Source organism: Anticarsia gemmatalis, chromosome 23 (assembly GCF_050436995.1).
Source record: "Anticarsia gemmatalis isolate Benzon Research Colony breed Stoneville strain chromosome 23, ilAntGemm2 primary, whole genome shotgun sequence".
Classification (NCBI taxonomy): Eukaryota; Metazoa; Arthropoda; class Insecta; order Lepidoptera; family Erebidae; genus Anticarsia; species Anticarsia gemmatalis.
The window spans coordinates 4,926,305-4,948,710 of NC_134767.1; the positions used below are offsets into that span (position 1 = coordinate 4,926,305).

At 38.7% G+C, this 22,406-nt stretch overlaps 3 protein-coding genes across 3 annotated transcripts; 1 reads left to right on the forward strand and 2 right to left on the reverse strand.

Annotated features, from left to right (window-relative positions):
* Positions 1-26: 26 nt before the first annotated feature.
* On the forward strand, positions 27-18,373 carry simj (transcriptional repressor p66-beta simjang). The gene is made up of 19 exons (XM_076129750.1): positions 27-186; positions 474-526; positions 603-684; positions 3,784-3,916; positions 4,773-4,927; positions 6,464-6,604; positions 8,862-8,960; positions 9,377-9,484; positions 9,823-9,909; positions 11,495-11,593; positions 11,846-11,964; positions 13,612-14,746; positions 14,970-15,055; positions 15,144-15,229; positions 15,366-15,418; positions 15,537-15,624; positions 15,878-16,006; positions 16,587-16,725; positions 17,241-18,373. The coding sequence occupies exons 2-18, from the start codon at positions 489-491 to the stop codon at positions 16,721-16,723; spliced, it is 2,775 nt and encodes a 924-aa protein (XP_075985865.1). The 5' UTR covers positions 27-186; positions 474-488; the 3' UTR covers positions 16,724-16,725; positions 17,241-18,373.
* Positions 18,366-22,325, reverse strand: Mtap (Methylthioadenosine phosphorylase). Its single transcript, XM_076130156.1, has 8 exons — positions 22,138-22,325; positions 20,439-20,614; positions 20,024-20,161; positions 19,566-19,745; positions 19,249-19,324; positions 19,069-19,155; positions 18,600-18,722; positions 18,366-18,501 (listed from the first exon to the last, which is right to left on the reverse strand). The coding sequence occupies exons 1-8, from the start codon at positions 22,159-22,161 to the stop codon at positions 18,466-18,468; spliced, it is 840 nt and encodes a 279-aa protein (XP_075986271.1). The 5' UTR covers positions 22,162-22,325; the 3' UTR covers positions 18,366-18,465.
* Coa7 (Cytochrome c oxidase assembly factor 7) lies at positions 20,859-21,936 on the reverse strand. The gene is made up of 2 exons (XM_076130159.1): positions 21,482-21,936; positions 20,859-21,351 (listed from the first exon to the last, which is right to left on the reverse strand). Exons 1-2 carry the CDS (start codon positions 21,864-21,866, stop codon positions 20,984-20,986), a joined length of 753 nt encoding a protein of 250 aa, XP_075986274.1. The 5' UTR covers positions 21,867-21,936; the 3' UTR covers positions 20,859-20,983.
* Positions 22,326-22,406: the final 81 nt, after the last annotated feature.

Sequence of the window (22,406 nt, forward strand, 5' to 3'; positions counted from 1 at the left end):
TAATCCTGTGTAATCGGTATCCGGTAGTCTGTGATATAATAATTTTTGTGTTATCTGTTGTCAATGGCCGCTCAAGAATTTCTGTTGTGACTGCGCGAGTGTTTCTGCTATACTAGCAAAAAAATAATCTTTCAAACATTAATGTGCAAAACATAAAAGTGAAAAGAGTGCAGTGTGTAAAATTAGGTATTTATTGTTAAAATTAAAAGTGGATGTTGTTACTCGCGCCCGTTGACCGTTGTCTTGTCAATTGTCATCCCGGTGATGCGTGCGTGTGCATTACATTTGAACAAAAAATCGATCTAAATGATTACCAATTTCATTGTTATGTCGACATAATCAATTGCCAAACATGTATTGCAGCATTTACTGATGTCTAAACAGTGATTGCTAACAGTGATGTACTTAAAATATGTATTGTTTATATTGATTGATGTTCTAAATAATTGGTGTTTTATACGTAATTGTTACAGAGGTGACTAACCACAATGGACGTAGACGACTCGGCGGTCGACCTGAGCGTCAGGTGATTTTATTATTGAAATTGATATTTTTGTTTACATTGTTGTTATCTGAAATTATGTAATTTTTTTATTGGCCAGGTCATTGCCACCTGAGCTGAGTGAATTGAGGGCTTTAACGGCTAGTGGACTTACTATTACCCCTGCTCAACCTCCACCTCATGTGAGTATATTTATTAATTTTCCTAGATCTAATAATTTCTCATCAATACAAACCTGAAATAGTAAATAAACAAAAAAAAACGATACTGATCAACAAGAATTATTGTGATCACATGTCATGGCCAGCATTGTAGATTTTGTCTTGGCTGGAGGTATAAGATTAGACAAGTTTTCTATTTTTAAATTTAGGTATAGAGTTAAAAACATTACCTGAATAATGGAAGCTTCGATATTGTTATTATTATAATTCATTCGTATACTAATAATAGTTGTAAAACAATCATAAATCTATGTTGCTAAACTATTAATTGTTCAGATGATAATCAGATCACAATCACGTATTTGCAAATAAAATGACATTATAACTCTGATGAGCTCTGATATTTAACAATCATTTACTAAAGCTGTGCAAATGATGATGTTAAAAGTATATACTTGTAAACTTGTACCAATTTTTATATGAGAACTCTAGTAATAAGCTACATTTTCCTGTATAGTACACTAATACATTAGTACTCCTAATAATATTAGTTAAGGAAAATATGGTTTACCAAATAGTGAACATTTACTTATTTTAATCAATTTGTGCGTATTACCTAACTGCCGGTTTCAAGTTTAAAAGTTGTTATAAAATATGATCCATTCATAAAATTATGCCATGCCATTAACAGGTAAAATTAGGGTGCTTTTCTTATATTGTACATAAGCAAGATGAATGTAGAAATGCTGTTACTAAGATAGAAACTAAGAAAATTATGTATATTAAATAAGGAAATACTAATTTATAATAATCTTTATTGCATTCTGATGAAAGATTGAAAGGGTGAGTATGCATAAATTAAAAACCTATTATAATTTTGTAAGTAAAATTTTCCATTTAGTAAGATATTAGGTAGATATTTCTTAATTATCAGTTATCATAATGATTGATTATGTTGTCTTTGTGTTCTTAATCTTATTCCACTGTTATTAATAATCTTTTATTGTTTTATCTGCTGTACTAAAATAGTTTATGCTTGTTTTATCTTTATCTGTTTTGTATTGTACTAGAATATTATAAAAGATATTCACTAACACTTAATATACAAACAAACTCCCTTGTTTTGTTTCCCATTTGCTTCTTTTTCTAGTTAAATCGTTGTAAAATAATTTTGTAGACATATTCCTTGGTTTCAACAAATCTAAATAAGTATTAATAAGCTAAGTGGAATTCACATTGGATCACTGATCCGATATGCTCAAAATTTTGTGTACCTACCCTGATCGTGAACCTGGCATACAATACATGCAGCTCTCTACTAAGTTGTTGGACTATAGTTGCCTCACACTTCGATTGTCAAGAAATTCATGGAAGTCTGTCAACATGTTACCTATTATGATCCTACTAATATTATAAATGCGAACATTTCTGAGAATGTATGGATGTTTGTTACTCTTTCACACAAATACTACTGAAGCAATTACGTTGAAATTTGGTATACAGGTGACTGAAGACCCAGAAAAGCACATAGGCTTTTTATCCCGAAGTTACCTAGAGATCAGTCTTTACCCGGAAAGCGTTTCCACGCGGACGAAGTCGCGGTCGGCCTCTAGTTATCAATACTTGTAGAAGCTAGTCATATTATCTTTTTAAAAATGTGGTCAGTTCCATCAAACATGCTTCCTAATACTATTATTTTATAACACAAAGATATCAACCATTCAACTGATTGTGAGAGGACTCGTGAAACATACAATATAGAAATTAGGTTATTATGATAATTATTTGTTCAACAAACAATAGAGTATATTCTTAACAGATAAAACTCATTATAAGATGTTTCTTTGTATACATATGAATGCTATGACACATATTTACTTTACTACTTAAATTTTATTTAAAAGAAAGTATGTGTACAGCTGTTAAAACAATTTATTGTAGTCCAGCAACTTAGTAGAAAGACTTTGTGCAAGGTTCGCGGCTGGCTGAGGTATACTATATTTAGGGTTTAGAACAACAGTCACGCGCTGGCTTATGCAGCTGACTGTGGTCTATTTGATATGGCTACTTTTTTTGTAATAACCCAAACTATTTACTATAAGCTAGATAAACAGTGCATGCCAAGGCTCTGCTAAGTTGTCAGACTTTAGTACTTAGGTATTATAGAAGGTTGAATGTATTGCTATTTACCTTCCTTTATTATGATTCCTCCTGTTATATAGATCTGTGTAAAGATCAAAACAAACTTCATCACACTGCAGTTATTTAAATAGCTTCATTTAAAAATCTTGTTTTTAATAACATTAAATTAACATGAATACCTCATTTTCCTTGACATTTAAATAAACATGTGAATCTTAATTTATTGAAATAGTTATGATACTAAAGTAAACATATTATGAGGGAATATTTAATTAATGGAGGAACGTCTAATTTAACTATTCTACTATTGAGATATACATTTTTTCCTAACCTATACTGTCCCACTGTTGGGCAATAGTCTCATGTAAACTCTTCCACCAGTTACGATTTTCGGGTATTTCTTGTCACCCATTCAGATTGGTGTTTGAATTGTCACGAGTCACATCATTGAGATACAAAATAGATCATTGAGAACTAGGAATTCTCCTTTCTATGTTATTATTGAACAAAATGTATCAAAGTTTGATCAAACAATACCAAACATAATAACACAGTATCAATGTATGATGCAAAATAGTCAACATTCTGAACAGCATACATGTCCAAGCATTTTGTTTACATAGTATTGACATAGCTTGCATTTTACTAAACAACAAGCAACCTTGAATTGAGCTGTATCTGCAGAATATTACTTAGTGATTGTTTAAGTAAAGCGCTGTGAAGTGCTAATAAAATAATGATTTAAACTTCAGTTATAAATACTAATTACTACTACTAAAAGTACTAATTATATTATAATATTTATTCTGTACCTCGATCTAAAGATTTATTATCTTATAGAAATAAAGGTCTGATCTAAGGACAAGGCTTATTGTATTTATAAATATAAATAAATATGAAAGTAAGGGTTATTCAATAGACTAATGTGACTTTATTTATTTTATGTACAAATGTATTTATGCTATCACATTTTCGCAGGGCTCGAGTGGCAAGCGGGTGCTTCGGCCGCGGTCGGAACAGCGCAGCTATGCGGAGAGTCCGGACATCGTGCTGCTGCCGGCGGCGCCGCCGCACCGGAAACCTTCCATGCCATCACCCGCGCCTTTTACTGGTACATACAGATAATTAATTAAAAATATTTTATTTTAAAAACGGTAGCCATTTTCTCTCGGCCCCCGTTACCGTTGAAAGCAATGTTTTACTTCAAAATGTATATGGCACAGACAATTAATATGATGCTTCTCGCCAAAGATAAGGGTCGTTCGCCCCAGAAACTTGTAGTTCTTGCACAAAGTACCGGAAGTTTCATTCTGACACCAGATATTTGTGTTAGCTAATTTTTTTTTAAGTTTTTGTATATACTACATACTCAAATGAACTGGTTTTATTGCAAGTCACTATTTATCGAATATGCGAATGGCTGTGATTTTCATATTTGCCTCATGATTGGATTATCCCTGTTAGAGTATTTTTTTAACAAAACCAAATAGACTCTATGATATTACTCATTCGATATCTTGTAACTTTCATTAATCATCGTAACAGGGATTATAGTCACATGCAGGAAAAATATACTTATTAGGTATATAAATATTTAACCTTTGATCAAAGAGAATGACCATACAAGATTATTAAGAGCATGAAATATAACTTTAAAAAGTATTTAAAGAATTACATTACTTTCGAGCAGGATCAGAAGGATCAAACTGAAAATTCCATAAGTGCTTATGACTTGGAGATGAAATGGACTAATGACTCCTTCCACTCACATACGGACTATGGACTTAAGGCATGGCTACTCACCTATTTCCAAAAGTAACCTTTTCCTGAGTGTGTTAGTGATAGTAATAGTTAATTATGTTATTTGAGCTTTAAAAAACCCATTGCGACTACGTGCTCTTTGCTTCATTGACTAATATCAAATTTTATAATTTTCTGTTATCTAAAGCCATCTATTTTCTCATCAGATGTAAGCAGTAAACTAAACTCGGGCGGCGTGAACGTGTCAATAACACCGAGCACGTTGCCCGCGCCGGCGCCGGAGTCTCCCCGCGACCCCCGCGACGATGAGGACTCGGAAGAGGACGAGAATGACCCACCTCTGCCCATACCTGGACATAGAGTGAGTTAAAGTGACGTAACGAGTGATTTATTTATGTAGACTAGTACAGGAGCTATACTTAAGCTATCAGCCTAGCCTTCCTTCTAACTATATTGGAGTCGGCATCCAGGCTCACCGAATTTCAGCCACACAACACAGTTACCTGGAAATAACACCACACCCCTCATTATGACTGGTTGTCAGACTTTTAAACTTGTGATTACTGTCAGAGATCTTCGAAAACGATAGCTGGAACCCATAATTGAATGTGCCTTCCGAAACACGGAGGAACTTAATAATACATACGCTAAAGCAACACAATTAATGAAAATATTAGTGCTATATAGTCTGTTGTAACATTGCCATTATAATGTCATAGCAAATTAAAATTTGAAGTGGAAGTTTGGTACCAGTCAGTTGTTGAATAAACTAAAATGATCAGGGCCGCAACAGCTTGCGCTTTGCTTTTACTTTGTTAAAGATAAAATAAGCTACAGACTTATAATTTTTAGGGCACAAGAGATATACCAAGCGTGGACGTATTATCAAGCGTGCACGTGCACGTAGAGCTAAAGACTGATGATCTTCTTTCTGATGATCCTACTACACGGTTGCAGAGTAGGCTTGCTAATGTATCCTAATAATAAATAGCGTGTGTTAATCAAGAATCAGTTAATACTTTAATATCGCATGCTTAATTCTGACTGGTGTCTGTTCTGAACTGTGTGCATATTTTGATGTGCTAAATGTGTGTGCTTTATCTTACCTGACACTTATACATGGCTGATGAGCAATTATATTTCAATATACATATATTATGCTTCAGCTTGTTGAATAACGATCAATGATAGTAGGTTAGCAATTAAAAATGACGTGTATTTAGTGATTTCTTGAATAAACAATGGTCAAACAATCAACAGGTTTCATAAACAAATCGATGAACGAAATCACCTTTGATTATCTCATTGCCCCACCTGTTTACACAATACGCTTTCAGAAACAGTTTGTTTGAGATTATTATCGGTCGCGACTTGAACGTTATAAGACAAGAGAATAATTAATGTGCAAATAAACGCGGTTTAAAGTTCATTTATTTGGATTTTGTTATATCCACCTTCAATTGGTACTCAAGAATTATAGCATCATTTTTAAGACTTCATTATAATGCAAATTATGAAGAGGCCTTCGCTCTTGTGTCAATCTTTCTTCTACCATGAAACTTAAATGATTTGTTGTTTAAATAATGTTAGCAGTACATTATTATGTGTTTATGAATGCCACCATTTCTTACGCGATATTAATATAATTTTGTAAAGTGGAAGTCAAAAGCAGAACAGTAACTTCCTTTACTATTAATTCAGTTTTCAACTTTCAAAAAAGCAAAACTTCTTTAATACCCTACGAAGACCAAGTACAATATTAAAATATATTTATGAAAATCAATTAAAATTAGATTGTAGGGATCATAGCAAGTGCCGTCCTACCCCATGGGAAGAAAGGCCATGATTTTATGCACGTTTTACTATTGTAAGTTAATAAAATAATCTCTGTGTCCAGGAATTATCAAGCGCCGAGATATGGGAGCGTGAGCGTCGGTTGCGGGCGCTACGTGAGAAGCTCCGCGCAGAAGAAACGCGCCTAGTTTTGCTAAGGAAACTGCGACAGTCCCAACAAGCGACTGGACTGCCGCCGGCTAAGGTACCTGTACGTTAAACATTCATCACTTTTACTAATTACATTTTTACGTTGCTTAATTATTATAAGTTACCTTACGATTACAGCGTATCTTATCTTATCTTAGGGGTGGGGGTGCCAGTTAATGCCTGGCTGACACTTCGACCATTCCTGATCCTTTGTGTCACCCCCTCCTTTGCTACTCTAGACGTTGGGGGGCAGGGCAAAACTTATCAGTTTTGCTATGCACCCCACCGGAAGCAGCCTGTAGTCTTCTGGTTTAGGGTAACCGCATCCTAGAAGATCCATTCTTTTCCTTCCTAAAGCATCACACTCGCACAGTATGTGTTTCATGGTTTCTGCTTCTTCATTGCAGTGCCTGCATTTGGGGTCATCTATGGCTCCTATTTTGTTTAACATGTAGTTCGTGCCGTAGTGTCCTGTGAAAGCACCAAGTATTTTCTTGATGCTGTCTTTGCTGAGGTTTATTAGGTTATTACTCCAGCTTTTGTTGACGTTATTTATGAACAGTTTCGAATGGGTTAGTCCAGATATGGCTTTCCATTCTTTCAGATGCTGGTCCCTGGTGAAGTTGGTTATTGCCAGTTTGACTGTCGCATCAGGTAGTCCAATTATTGGTTCTGGACCTATTGGGAGTGATTCTGATCCTTTCCGTGCAAGTTCATCAGCTTTCTCATTCCCATCTATGCCCGCGTGGCCTGGTACCCAAACTAGCCTAACGTTGTTTGTACGACCTACCTTGTTCAGGTTCTTTATGCAATTCAGTACAAGTCCCGAATTGACCTTAGAACAGCAAAGAGCTTTAATAGCTGCTTGACTGTCGCTGAGTATATAAATGTCGCGATTTTTTGTATCTCGTTTTATAATCTCTTGGGTGCATTCGATGATTGCGTGTACTTCTGCTTGGAAGACTGAAGCATATCTGCCTAGGCTAGTACTTATGCTGCAGTCCTCCGAGTGGACGCCTGCTCCTGTGCCGTTCTGCATTTTGGAGCCATCGGTGTACCATATCTGTCTCGATTTGGTTTGTGTGTAGAGACCTTGACTCCATTCTTCTCTCGTCGGAATCGTCATCTTAAAGTTTCTGTGAGTGACTAGTATTGTCTGTATTTTGTCAGAGTTCATATCTAGCATCTCTTTTAGATGAGGTTTTATGCCCATGTTTGTATGGTTGCACGTCATCATCTTCCTTGTCCCGAGGTTTGCATCTTTGAGTCTTTTCAACGCATTGATTGCCTCTCTTTGGACTGTAAGGTGCAATGGAGTGATTCCAAGTAAGGTTTCCATTGCTGCCGTTGGTGTTGTTCTGAAGGCACCTGTTATAGACATGCAGGCAACCCTTTGGATTGTGCTGAGCGCTTTCTTGCATGTCTCTTTATTGGTTCTTGGCCACCATACTACACTTCCATACTTGATGATGGGTAGGATCATCATTGTGTAGATCCAGTATAGTACCTTTGGTTGGAGTCCCCATGTTTTGCCATAGGCCCTCCTGAGCATGCCAAAAATTCTTAGGGATTTGTTGGTTATATGCTCCTGGTGTTTTTTCCAGGTCAGATCTTTGTCCAGTATTAGTCCTAAGTATTTGACCTGTGTCGACCATTGTAGTTCTTCTCCGGCCATCTTTAGGCTTTTGAAGTTTTTGAGGTCTCTTTTCCTAGTAAAGTACATCGCGGTGGTTTTACTAGGGTTGATGGATAGGTGGTTATCTCTGCTCCATCTTTCTGCTATTTTGATCGCTTCTTTTGACAACTGCGAGACGATCATCGGAATTTTTCCGTTGACCATAATGGCTAGGTCATCTGCGTAACCTACCGTGTAGAATGGCCCTGTGTTCAGTTCTTTCATTAGCGAATCGACCACTAGGCTCCACAGCAGAGGTGACAGCACCCCTCCCTGTGGGCAGCCTCTGGTTGTTTTGACGTGGATGGTATCGCCAGCTAACGTGGAACTGATAACTCGGTTTTGCAGCATTTTCCCGATCCATCTGCAGATGGTTGGGTTCACACCATGTTTTATAGCAGCATCTTGAATAGCTTCGAAGGTGGTTCTGTCGAAGGCCCCTTCTATATCTATAAAGGTGGCCACGCATATTTCTTTGCTTTCCAGTGCTGCCTCTGCTCGTTCTATCACTAGATGAAGAGCTGTTTCGGTCGATTTCCCTTGTTCAGCTCGCTTCAGCTTACTTATATCGGCCTTTAGTTAATGGTATTAACGCGTGGACCGAGACCTGTTTGTAAATATTATTATTTTATTTCAGGATACAGCAACAGGCACGGCGTTGGCGGGCAGTGGTTGTGTCGTGCCCCCCGGTGTTACCGTCACTCCCGCACCACCGCCAGCGCATCAACAAAGCAAGGTACGATACTGTTTCTATTAATACTTATCTAATTTGTATCTTTTGGATGGTATATTACATTTGTATTGCTAATGTAGTGTTAAGTTTTGATTAGTTATACAGTGTTTTGTTACTTTCATTCAATTTTGAAGCTGTATATGAGAGAAAGTGACAAAACGCTTTATAAAAAATCAAAGCTTATTAGAGTATTACATTTTAAATTTACCCTTTGACGATGAATCCAAAACACTGTTTTCACAATCAAAACTTATTAAAAAGACAGTAACAATCGACCCTTTGACAATAACTCTTTCAAATTTAGAATAGAAACACTGGAAACGATTCAAGTTCACTCTTATGATGTAGTGTGCGATGTAAGAATGCAGTAGTCATTGAGATGCGTTGTCATGTAGTACAATCTGTTGTGTCTGTGGCAGCGCACGTCGAGCGGCGCGGGCGCGGCGAGCGCGGGCGCGAACGCGGCGCGCCGCACCTCCAGCCTGCCCGGCGGAGCCACGCTCACGCCCGGGCCCTACCGCTCACAGGTACGTGCCACTTACTAACAATACAATTCTTTATTGTGGAATTATTATCTATGCCATTAACAAAAGTAAGAAGTTTATATTTCTAATAACATTCAAATAAGACCTATTTTTATAAAAATATGTTGCTTAAGAAATTGCTGAGGATTTTTTAATTAGCATTCTTATTCGGTACTTTTAGATAGTATATAGAGTGGTTTTAAAAAAATATAAAAACATTCCGTACCGATTTTATTGAGTCCATTACTCGTCACTGATTGATTGATTAGCGAACATCTTGTTTAAATTAATTAATTAAAATAAATTTTCACATTCATTTAAACTAATTATCCTGTTCGCAGACATCGACAAGCGGCGGCGCGAGCATAACACCGTCGGTAACGATAACTCCCGCCCCTCCGCCCACCACACAACATGCGTCTTCTAAGGTAACAACACTATACTATCTTATACTTATTCTGCCTATCATACGTAGAACACATCAAAGGTTATAATAGCATTAAACCTATTACTAATGATATGACATTACGATGGTTTTCTGTCAAAAAAAGTCAACCGACTGACTTAGTGCACTTTGAAAACTTTTCATAGAGCTAAAGAAAAAGTTACGAGTGCAAAGTGCAGTATACTTGCTATTATATGACGAAGAACGATGGCTGAGCGTTTACTTTTTAAATAAGTACAGAAAAATAGATTGATGAATCCTCTCTCCAATCATGACTAAAGGAAAATAAAATTCAGTACGTTAGATCGTGATTCGTGATGAACGACAGTTACTTTACCAACCTTTCCTAACCGTAGTAATTCATAACTCGAATTTATATTTTACACAATACCTATTAAACTCGCATTTGGCCAGCGTGGTGGATTCAAGGCCTAACCCCTCCCTCCTTGCTTGCTTGGGAGGTGAATCTTACAGGGCAGTTGGACATCAATGGGTTAAAGGAGATCGGCAGATTTCGTACAGCTTAAAGTTGGTGTTGTTTCGTTACAGAATTAGTACCACTTATCAAGGGGACTAAGTCGCTTATTTTTATTTGGGAGTATTATTTTTAGAAGTCCGGATTAATTAATAATTCAGGAAGAAAGATTTGATTAATTAAATAATATTTTTTGGTCTATGGCTTATATTTGTCATATTTGTTTCTTATATTTGACAGCTAAAGAAAAAGAAAATCTCGTGAGACGTCACTGTTAGTCTGCAGTCTACGCATCCCTGTTGGTTTGGATTGTGGTTTTGACAGCATCTGAGCAATTTAGCGAACTACCGGGGCTTTCTTAAAATGGACATAACTTTTACCTCCCAACTTTTAAAAATATAAGAATTTTAAAATAAGCTTGTTTATCATATTAGCTATCAATTAAAACAAAAAGTAAACCTAAACATGACATTTTATAAGCTGTACGAATTCTTCACACAAACCTGCCGTTCGCCTTTATAGTTTATACTTATAAAATAGTTATATTAAGTAGTACACGTATATTTACGTTGTTGGTTGTATTGCAAGCCGTCTCAGGACAATTCCTCCGTCACCAGTAGCACAAGCGATGCAGTGAGTATGGAAATGTGATGTCAAATTCACTCATATTACTATTATTACTATTATCTACTTATTTTAATATAAGTTCTACTATTTTCTTCATAAATATTGTGTCAGTAAGTTTGCTGGTAGTTTTTGACGAGGTCGCTCTATCTGGCGGTATAGAGTGTATAAACGTAGCGGTTTCGGATTTGACAGTCATCGGCAAACTTATTCTACACGATTTTATTCGATCGATCACTTAGGTCTCCATTGGGAAATGCATAATGCGTTGACTTGGGAAGAAATTCAACTATCAACAATACACTATATCGGTTTCAACCTACTGAAACAGTTCTATAAAACATCTTTCAAAAGTATTGTATAATCTGCTATACGTGCCGCGTAGTCTAACTGTTTCTCAATGTAGTTGTAGTTAGATAATCTACAACATTATTAAACACTGTTATTAATTTGTATATAACGTTCACAGGCTAGCTCCCGCAGCTCCGAAGACACGCAAACCCCGGCGCAGCGCCAGGCTGCCGCCAAACTCGCACTACGTAAGCAGTTGGAGAAGACCTTGTTGCAGGTAAAAATATCACTTAAATACCTGTGTACCATAAGACAGTGTCAATACGAGATTGAGATTTTAAAAATTGCAAAATAAATTAGCTTACATAATATACTGAAAACATCTTCCTTAACCAAGAAAAAAGCGATTGCAACTTCAATTAACTAAGAGCGAATACATAAGGTTTCTTAAAAATTAAGTCAAAGATAGCCAGTATTTGTCGTTAAGAGAAAAATGCTGGAGTTAATTTGTAATGTTTTGTCTGTATAGATCCCACCTCCCAAACCCCCGCCGCCAGAGATGAACTTCATTCCGTCTCCGAGCAACACCGACTTCGTGTATCTGGTGGGGCTCGAACACGTTGTCGACTATCTTACTAATGAAGATCGGTAAGTTACATGCATTTAGTCTTTTTGTTATGATTTTAAATTTGTATGCAAAACGAGTTAAAGATTTTTTTAATCATGACACGACAACAAGTCAGTGAGACAAAGTCCGCATAATCGATAAAAAAGTTACGTAAAGGATAAAGTGTTATTAGTCTTTTTCTAATTTATATTCAATTACCTTGTTACTGGTCTTGAGTTTGGTTATATTTCCGGCAAAACGGCTCGGATTGACTTCGGGTCGAACAGGCAACGATTATTATACAGAGTCTTCTCATAATAGCTGGTGATATTTTGGGAGGCGGTACTGCCAATGCATCTAATATCAGTTAAACGATTTTTTTGTTGCGGTCGCTCGCAACTACGCATATACACGCAGCAACTCGCCGTTACACGACCGCGCGCTATCAGCTGGCAGCGCGGCGACCAATGACCTCGCGCAGGCATCAGGCATTTCAGACTTACTTTTATTTCTCTAACGTTTTACGACACATTGCTTCCTGACATAGAAAACCATGGACGCTCATGATCATGTGTCACTCGAGTCATACTCGAGTTCAGTGATGAAATGAAACGAGTAAAAAAAAGCGAATAGATTGATTATAATGAATATGACTTGGGTTGGTTTTGTTGGAAAAATATATATCACACAATTCTAATTGTTTTACGTCACCTGAATTTTATAAAATTTTAGAAGATTTATTAACTCGAGTTGATTAAATCCCGCCAGTTCCGCCCGAACATGTACTCTGTCACACTGACCGGTACATTCCACCCGCTAAAAACTAAAATATAAGCTTAACTTGACGCGAAAAGGACGCTAATTTATAGTTCTTGATTTAGTTTTTAGCGTAATTAAATAGTAATTATTGTGTGTGATAAAGACATTTCAATAATAAGTGTTTTCTTACTGCAAAGGACGCCATAGTTTTATAGATGGTTTATCATTATTAGGTAGTGAGTGTTAGTATTAATATGATATGATACAATGGTGTTTATTAAGTAACAACGCGTGATAATAACTTGTTAGTAGGTAGGCAATGCATTCGACGCACGAAATATGAGTGGCGTCACAGAATCGAGACACGCCGGCGCCGAATTCGCGAGTTTGCTTTGTTTGTTACGTTGCCGCTATTGCTCCAGTGAGCGTACGCGTGAGAAGGTAATAGTTTGTAGTCATGGCGGGGCCATACGTATAAATGAATGTTGGTATAGAGTGGTATTGTTTTGATTACATTATTTTTTTATTTAGTATGTGTAACATTTATTTTTCTAATAAGCCAACTACCTATGTTATTTTTCTGTTTGTCACATGATTATCAACCTCTAGTCCTATACATACGTTGATGGAAATAAGCCATGGTAGCGGCTAGTTGTATGCGTATAAGTGCGAAGGCATGCTCGTACTATCATGAATCAATAAAAAAAAACATCGTCGATTTTTTTTCCCGTAACCTTAATCAGATGGCTTGGGCAGTACTGCCATCAGCTATTATGAGAAGAACCTATGTAACGAATTCACATAAGGTATGCACGCTGAATGTTCATAGGTACTGTTTGTCAGTATCTTGTTTGTCATATGATAGTATATGTGTCCGTTGGTCGTATAGAGCACAATATGTGACGAGTGTATGTTGTGTGTGTGTGCAGCATGCCGCGCTCGTCCGTGCCGGCCGTGTGCGCGCAGTGCGGCTGCGACTTCACGCCCGTGTGGCGCTGGGAGCGCGGCGCGGGCGGCTCGGGCGCGCGCCGCCACGACGCCACGTTCACGGCCGCGCCGCCGCCGCCCGCCGCGCGCCGCCTGTGCGAGCTGTGCGTGTCCGGCAACGTCAAGCGCGCGCTCAAGGCCGAGCACACCGCGCGCCTCAAGACGGCCTTCGTGCGCGCGCTGCAGCAGGAGCAGGAGATCGAGCGCCGCCTGGCCGCGCCCGCCGACCCCGCGCCGCCCGCGCTCGCCGCCCCGCCGCCCGCGCACTCGCACCGCCCGCTGCAGGTACGTACTGAGAGCGAGCGCCGCCTGGCCGCGCCCGCCGACCCCGCGCCGCCCGCGCTCGCCGCCCCGCCGCCCGCGCACTCGCACCGCCCGCTGCAGGTACGTACTGAGAGCGAGCGCCGCCTGGCCGCGCCCGCCGACCCCGCGCCGCCCGCGCTCGCCGCCCCGCCGCCCGCGCACTCGCACCGCCCGCTGCAGGTACGTACTGAGAGCGAGCGCCGCCTGGCCGCGCCCGCCGACCCCGCGCCGCCCGCGCTCGCCGCCCCGCCGCCCGCGCACTCGCACCGCCCGCTGCAGGTACGTACTGAGAGCGAGCGCCGCCTGGCCGCGCCCGCCGACCCCGCGCCGCCCGCGCTCGCCGCCCCGCCGCCCGCGCACTCGCACCGCCCGCTGCAGGTACGTACTGAGAGCGAGCGCCGCCTGGCCGCGCCCGCCGACCCCGCGCCGCCCGCGCTCGCCGCCCCGCCGCCCGCGCACTCGCACCGCCCGCTGCAGGTACGTACTGAGAGCGAGCGCCGCCTGGCCGCGCCCGCCGACCCCGCGCCGCCCGCGCTCGCCGCCCCGCCGCCCGCGCACTCGCACCGCCCGCTGCAGGTACGTACTGAGAGCGAGCGCCGCCTGGCCGCGCCCGCCGACCCCGCGCCGCCCGCGCTCGCCGCCCCGCCGCCCGCGCACTCGCACCGCCCGCTGCAGGTACGTACTGAGAGCGAGCGCCGCCTGGCCGCGCCCGCCGACCCCGCGCCGCCCGCGCTCGCCGCCCCGCCGCCCGCGCACTCGCACCGCCCGCTGCAGGTACGTACTGAGAGCGAGCGCCGCCTGGCCGCGCCTGGCGGGGCCCGCGATATATAACCACCCCGAACGATGTTATCTGCATATGACCCGGTTTCTATGCATTTACGCTCCGAAAACATAAGTCTTCGTCGATTTCGCTTATTCACTGATATCTGTAAAACACTCACGCCCTCAAAAGAAAATTACATAAAGCGATCATTACAATTAAATCATTGTACAACAGATGTCGGTGTCGCGCAGTTCGTCCCGAAGCGCTGCAGCGGCGTCTCCAGCGCCGGCTAAGACCCCCGCACCCCCACCGGCTCCCAGGTAACTATACGCTTCTATGTACTAAAAATATTTGTTTTTTCATCATATAGGTATGTCATACTCAAAACTTTTCTTTCTATTCCTCTAGACCAATGTCATCATCAGATTCGCTTCGTAATCACCACTCAGATCGTTCTAGAGAAACCAGTGAAGTACCCGCCAAGAAAGGAAAAGGTATAAATAATTATGTCTACTAAACTGTTTTCATGTTCTGGCTACTAAAATACTTCCTTAGTAGCCAGCGTATCTGTGAAACTTAAAATAACTTAAAAATTAAAAACGTATGCTCAATTCTGTTGATATTTTTCAGGATCATCATCAAGCAGCACCAGTCAAAACAGCAGCAGCAGCAAACAACATCAGGTCAATATTTTGTTTTCATTTTGTTTAACGTTTTTTGTTATACCTTATCACGATTCCTGCCGAAGTTAACTGCTCGAAATATCGTAATAATGTTTTTTTCTTGTAAATGAAATTCCAGCAATTGGCGGCCGCCGCAGCCGCGCAGATGGCTTTCGAGCAACACAGCGCTGCCGCTATGCAAGCATTGCAACATCAATTGCTTAGAGGTACGTGCAACCCTTTCTTTTGATATATTTAGTGAAAATATATTATGCAGGATCTATAAAACACCAAAGACCTCGCAGGACTAGATAGCCAATATCAAAAGCTACAACTTTTGTGCTACAACTGAAATAATTTCTTCGATTTTTTTTCATACAGAAATAATTCAAGTGTCAAGAACCAGCCAGTAGTTACCAATATCTAACACATATGTATATAACTTTATCTTAACTAACGATTTAGCAACTTGTTCCTCAGGTCTGAGCGGCGCGGGCGGTTCAAGCGGCATGACCCCGGCGGCGGCGGCGGCGGCCATGATGCAGTTCTCTCCGCTCATCTACACGTACCAGCTAGCGATGGCACAGGCCTCCGCTCTCGGTAAGCGTTGTACGTATTCCAACACCATTTGTTACTACATTACATATTACACTCATCATCGCGGTACTATTCGCTCTGTTCATCGAACATTCATGTTTAGTAATCCATTGTATTTCTTACATCAGTTGGTTGTACTGTCACTATCATTGTTATATCTCTCTACACATCATCTTTTTGATATTGACTCTGATTTTCTACTATACTTGAATTGAGGAGAAACAACATAAATGTTGTTGGTATTTTTTTAATTCTTGCATATAGAGGAATTAAATCGATCTCTGAAACTCTATCTGCCTAGTTCCATTCAATGGTTAAAGTGATGAACTAATTTACTTCTAAATGTTTGTGATATTTGAAGAAATATCATTAATATTAGTTCGTTTGTTCACATTGGAATGTTACATTGGAATATATTATTTGAAGACCCAAGATTATACATGGGCTATTCCTTCATGTAAACAGATACTCGAGTTAGCTAGTAATAAACGTTCACATTCCAATATTTCAAAAAAAGATGCCATATGTTTTGAATAGATAGATTTATTTTGTATGTGATGATCGTGTACTGCTCACTGTGTTGTGTCCGTAGCGGGTAAGGGCGGGTCGGGCGGCGCGGGCGGCGCGGCCATGGCGGCGGAGATGCAGCGCGTGGCCGAGGCGCAGCGCCAGTACCTGCTCGACATGATCCCCGGACAACACGCCAGGAACCCCTGGACTAAGAACTAACGGTAATATTATCTGCATTGTTTGTACCCAAAAAACTGACTTTTTTCTATACTTAAAAGAGGTATATTCCCTGTATTGTTTGAACAAAAAGATTTTTTTTTCCATACTAAAACTTATTTATTGAAAATTGGTACTGGGTAGTTTCAAAATCTTAGTAGATGATAGTTCATTTTTAAAATCAAGTTGTGTGTATTTATATGCAAAGATGTTAAATTCTGTTCTAAGTATTTTTGGTATTTGTATGTATATATTATGTAAAGATATAAAACTCGAAACTGTCCAAAGTATTATTTTTAAATTGCCTTTTAAATTCATTCTAAGTTAAAACAAGTGACTGAAAAACAAGACTAGCTAAGACTTCTGAATTTTCTATCTATCTAATTCATAAATTCTTTGTATATTCAGGGAAATGTTTTCTTAGCCAGTGTTTCAGAGTATTATATACTATTCCTATTATATACTTTTACAATAATAGCAGCCATCAATATTTATTAAAACCAGTTTTCTTTTTCAGCAGTAACGAGATTATAACTTCACGTGAAAAACGACAGTGAGCAGTGATAGTTAAAATTTCGTTCAACAACGTGTTAAAAATGTTTTGTAAGCAAATGAAGTGAAGAAGTTGACTTCGGCCCTATCGGAGGCCAATTATTATTGAAATTTTACTAAAACTTAACTTTTAAATATATGTTTTGTTATATACATTACGGCATTTAGTTTGGAGACCGCGCATTTAAGTTACGCGCTCGTCTTAGCACTATATGATATACTTTTAATTTGTACGCATAATATGATTCGTATTTTTATGTAGGTAACAAAGTTTTGTTTGGAAAAGTATGACTACCGATACCCACCTCTTTTATTATAACTTATCCTTCACACTAATTGTTATGTAAAAAATATCGGTCAGTGGTAACTGCCAGTTAATTTGACGGATTTTGGGCACTTTAGAACGGGTTGTCAAGTGACTAAAAAACTCAATGTGATTTACTAATAAACTATTTTTAATCGACTTCTTTTAGCACTTGTTTGTTCAAAGCCGTCTCCAGCCTATATGCTCTATAGTTATATAACTTTGATTGGTTTAAGGCTGTTTCGCAAAGGTATCAAAAGCTGGACAAAATTACTAACTGCATACATTCAATACACCGTGGAAAAGAATGCATTTTTAAGGAGATAGATCATAAAACTAGTGTAATAATTTAGTGTTAAGGACATTTTTCAACGTTTAACAAATTGATGCACAAGATTTAAATACGTAAAATGGCTTAGACTAGTTTATAATGACAGACTCGAGTGCTATTCAGAACGAACATTCAAGATCTCAATAGAAACATTGCTGGACAAATATTTTTTTACAATCAAAATTGTTATATAATTGTTTATTTATGATATCCGCCAGCTAGGCTCGAATTACTCAAATATGGAATACACGTTATTACTTTTTAGTTCAATTTAGGATACACAGATAATGTATTTTTATATATTTTTAAAAAACTTTTTTTTGGTACTTTTGGCCAGCAGTGTAATGCTACACTCTGTGGGAAAACGGTATTTGTGTGAAATGTTTAGATGATAAGAATGATTTGATCATTTTATATGATGTGTTTTTAAGCTAGGCTACGAATAAATGGATACTTGCTAAGGAAATGTTGATTTATTTTGATATCCTTTACAATTATTATACGTAAGTATAGGTCATAGACATATTTGTAACTTATATAGAAAAAAATGCACTGCTATCATTCTTTCAGCATGATTGCGGAGGACACTTGCTCCTGTAACATACAAATATATTATTTAATACAAAAATAAGAAAGAATTTCAGTTTAGACACCCGTAATAAGCCAAGTCATATAACGCACGCAAGTCTTACCTTATGTGCGGCCAAATAATCACGTTCAGTTTCAGCAGCAAGCACTTGCACAGCGTCGATGATGACGTCAGCTGCCTTCTTCACGTTCTTGGCGAACATAGCGAGCACTTCGCTCACTGATACCTGGTGCAATAACAGAAATAACATTATGTACTTTCCTAAAAGTTAGCTCTTTTATTTTAAATATACAAGTGTTCCTGTTTCGTACTTTCGTATTTTGTTTGCATAATTTAGCATATACTTTCGGCGCTGTAAGTTCGTGTTTTATTGTCTCTACATTTTTTTGTGCTTGTAGCAAATAGTGTAAACGAGTTGATCCTTAACAAGTGCTTAATATCTTAATCATTCATAGAAACAAAACATGCAAAATTCAATGTAATTACACTGATGTAGATTATGTTATCAAAAGATGTCTAGCTACGATTTGCAGATTAAATTGCACCTGTTATTGTGATACTCGTATACTTACTGAGGTTTCGTTTTCCCTCCAACAATCGTAATCGGTGACGAGTGCGACAGCCGCGTAGCTCAGACCTGCTTCCTTTGCTAGTACCACCTGTATACAAAGAAATGAATATGATAGAAATAGTTCCAGCTATAATACAATATGATATGAATTTAAGTATTCAATATGTTTGATTATATTAACCTCAGGTACTGTAGTCATGTTGACCAGATGTCCACCCCACTGACGATGCATCAAGCTTTCAGCTCTGCTCGAAAACCTAAAACCAAATAAATATAAAATAAGGTACTGGTTTATGTTACTACATTAACGGCAAGTTTCACGACTCTTGGATAAGTATCGGAAACTTAATCTGATAGATAGAGTAACAGCAAATGTGTGAAGAAATATCTGTCAATATTTGCTGAATAAGCTAACTCCCACCTATCTCAGATGTAGTGATATCGACCTGAATTTTAGCCAGCTCAGAGAAGCTAATGACAATTAGTAGGTATACACACCTAGGGCCTTGTATAACAACAGCGGTACCATTCTCATGGCACGAGTATCCCCTAGCACGGGCTGCAGTAAGCAACGCATGGCGCGCCCGCTCACAAAATGCGGGCCGCATCGGTAGATGGCAGACGCCTCGAGGTCCGCCTTCTGTGCGGTCGTGGAACGTGCACTTGCGACCCCATGTTCTGAAAATAGTAATAGGTTTAATATTACGATTCATGGATGGTGAGATGATGAGATGAACTTATTGTTAAACAATAAGATACTTATGTATATTAAAGAAATATTTTTGATTATTATGCAAGATGAGTTTCTACAAGTTTTCTATGAGAAATTGATGATAGTAATCTCATCTCATATCTCAGGACTACATACTCACCGTCGTCTGATTCCAAACTAAGCAAAGCTTAGCTATGGTAGCCAAACAACTGACAAGTTAGGTATAAATAATTAGGTTACCTACCGGTCAATAAAGTCGTCCAATATGACCAAGTCGCCGGGTTTGTACTCCTCGCGTAGAGAACCTGTTGCAGTGGTGGCTAGCACGTGCGTGCATCCCACTTGCTTCAGCGCCCAGATGTTAGCGCGATAATTCACATCACTAGGGAGGAAATAACGATTGAATTAGAGTTCGATTGTATAACGTATGCTTGTTTTTAAAGGGTAGATAGAAATATCGCTCACTGACGCTAAGAGGCCCAACTTGTGCCATTTATCAAAATAACAATTTGACCCAGATTCAGTGGAGATAGTGGAATTTGGAGTCGAAAGACAATTTTGCAACTTTATTTACTTCTTCAAAATATTCTCCAAAAATCTACGAATATTAATGTATCTGTATGTAATAGGTAGTTGCAATAATAAAATACATTTAATACCTTGGCTGGTACTGATGTTTTCTACCATGTCTTGCTAGGAGTACACACGGAACTCCTTTGATTAGACCCTCAATCAGGACATCTGAGGGGTTCCCAAAAGGTGTAGTCACTTCTTTCTCTACCTGGTTCTCGAACAGTGTCGGGTCATCGAACCCTGATCCGCCAATGATGCCAATCTGTTCAATTTCATTATAAAACATTTCTCAGTACTTAGACGAAAAAATGTACTAATAGCAATAGCCCAATACAAAAAAGTAACAGCTATGTATATTATAATTTCAAATGAAAGTTACTTTCTTCAGTCTGTAACCACCTTTGTACCTACATATATATACATATTTTTTTAAATATAGTTTCTTACATGTTTTCATGTTTGTTGTAGACACTTGTAATACTTACTTGTAGATATGCTATCTTAGGTTGAATCAAAACACAGTTTTTAGTTTTATAAATACTTAATTTATTTGTACATTGATCCACTACAAACAATATCTATACAACTAATCTGTCAACATAAATGCAGTTATAAATGAGTTATTATAATACTATTTTCCATCTAATCCTTGCTGGAATTTGAGCTCTTTGGTTGTTTCGTGTGCTTTTTGTAAACTTTGTGCAAGTTGGAAGAATTTCTTAGATTCATCAACATTCTTTTCTACACCATCACCTTTTTTGTACATCATACTGACATTGGCACATGCGTACATGTTCCCAAGCTCACATGCTTTTTTAGCAAACGTAAATGCCTGTTTCATATCAGATTTAATAAGATATTCTATATTTTTGTTCTTCTCTGGGTTATGTGGGTTGTAATCTGCAACATTTTTGGGAACTCCAGTCATGTACATTCCTGATAGATAGTGGCAGGCCATCTCATCATTCTGTTCACAGCTTTTCTTCAAGTAATTGTATCCTGAAAAAATTAAAGAACATTTAATATTCATATCAGTACAGGACAATCTTCTAATACCTGCCTTTATTGAATTTAATAAATGAAATTGAATCAGGTTTGATACGATTTTTAGAAGAAATGTATAGCTTACCTTTAGGTACATCTCGTTTCACTTTAACATTAGGTCCAGTGGCTGTGAGCAGCATCCCGGCGTGCAGACATGCGCCGGGCTCACCATATTCACATCCCTTCTCAAAGTAATTCAAAGCTTCCACAAGGTCAGCTTTTTCTTTCCCGCGACCCACTAATGAATAATTCCCTATTTTCAAACATGACTTCCCAAATTTGTAATCAACACAGTTGCTTTTATACACTTTTCCAGCCTTATCATAATCTTTCTTGATGGCTTCTAGGTAATCACCTAGAAGATGACACACTTCTGGCTTTTTCTCTTTGTAACACCCGAAACGATATTCGATACCAAGATTTTCTATGTACTGCTTTACATCTTCCTCTTGTTTTAAGTCAAAAGCCATCGTGATTTTAATTTTTTTAGGTAAGATCAAATACAATTCATTGAGGTTAGATAACAACTAGGGAAATGTCAAAGTCAACCCGATAGTTTATCAATTTATAAACAAACTCGTTGACATCCTTTTTTAATAAATTTGGGCCATAAATTGGTAAAAGGGTTATAAAATGAGGCAAAATTTATATTATTATTTAAAACATATTATTCATTGAAGTTTTTTTATTAAAACACCGGTTTAATATAATATACTATTGTGATAACAAACGAGTAATTACCTTAATTTTACTGGAGTCTCCCATTATAAATTATTTTGTAGGTCTTGGTAATAGCTGCGGAACAATTTGATGCTTCGCTAGTTTATTGCTATAGTGAATCGGCGTCAAAGTATCCAATTTATTTTATTGATAACAATTACTACTTCCTCGTTGGTACCTACTTATTTATATCTCAATATCCGATTGTTTCATGCCACAGATATTTAATATTTATGATTCTACGTAGATGCGTAAAAATATAACCTCAAGGAGATAACAGGAGAAAATAT

Coding starts and splice junctions, on each gene's coding strand:
- Mtap (XM_076130156.1), bottom strand. CDS start 22,161: ATGGGAGACTCCAGTAAAATTAAG. Junction 20,162..20,438: donor AAACATCAGTACCAGCCAAG/GTATTAAATGTA, acceptor TTTCCTCCCTAG/TGATGTGAATTATCGCGCTA. Junction 19,325..19,565: donor GTTGTTATACAAGGCCCTAG/GTGTGTATACCT, acceptor ATTTGGTTTTAG/GTTTTCGAGCAGAGCTGAAA.
- Coa7 (XM_076130159.1), bottom strand. CDS start 21,866: ATGGCTTTTGACTTAAAACAAGAGGAAGATGTAAAGCAGTACATAGAA. Junction 21,352..21,481: donor GAAACGAGATGTACCTAAAG/GTAAGCTATACA, acceptor TAATTTTTTCAG/GATACAATTACTTGAAGAAA.
- simj (XM_076129750.1), top strand. CDS start 489: ATGGACGTAGACGACTCGGCGGTCGACCTGAGCGTCAG. Junction 527..602: donor GCGGTCGACCTGAGCGTCAG/GTGATTTTATTA, acceptor TTTATTGGCCAG/GTCATTGCCACCTGAGCTGA. Junction 8,961..9,376: donor CAGCGCATCAACAAAGCAAG/GTACGATACTGT, acceptor TGTCTGTGGCAG/CGCACGTCGAGCGGCGCGGG.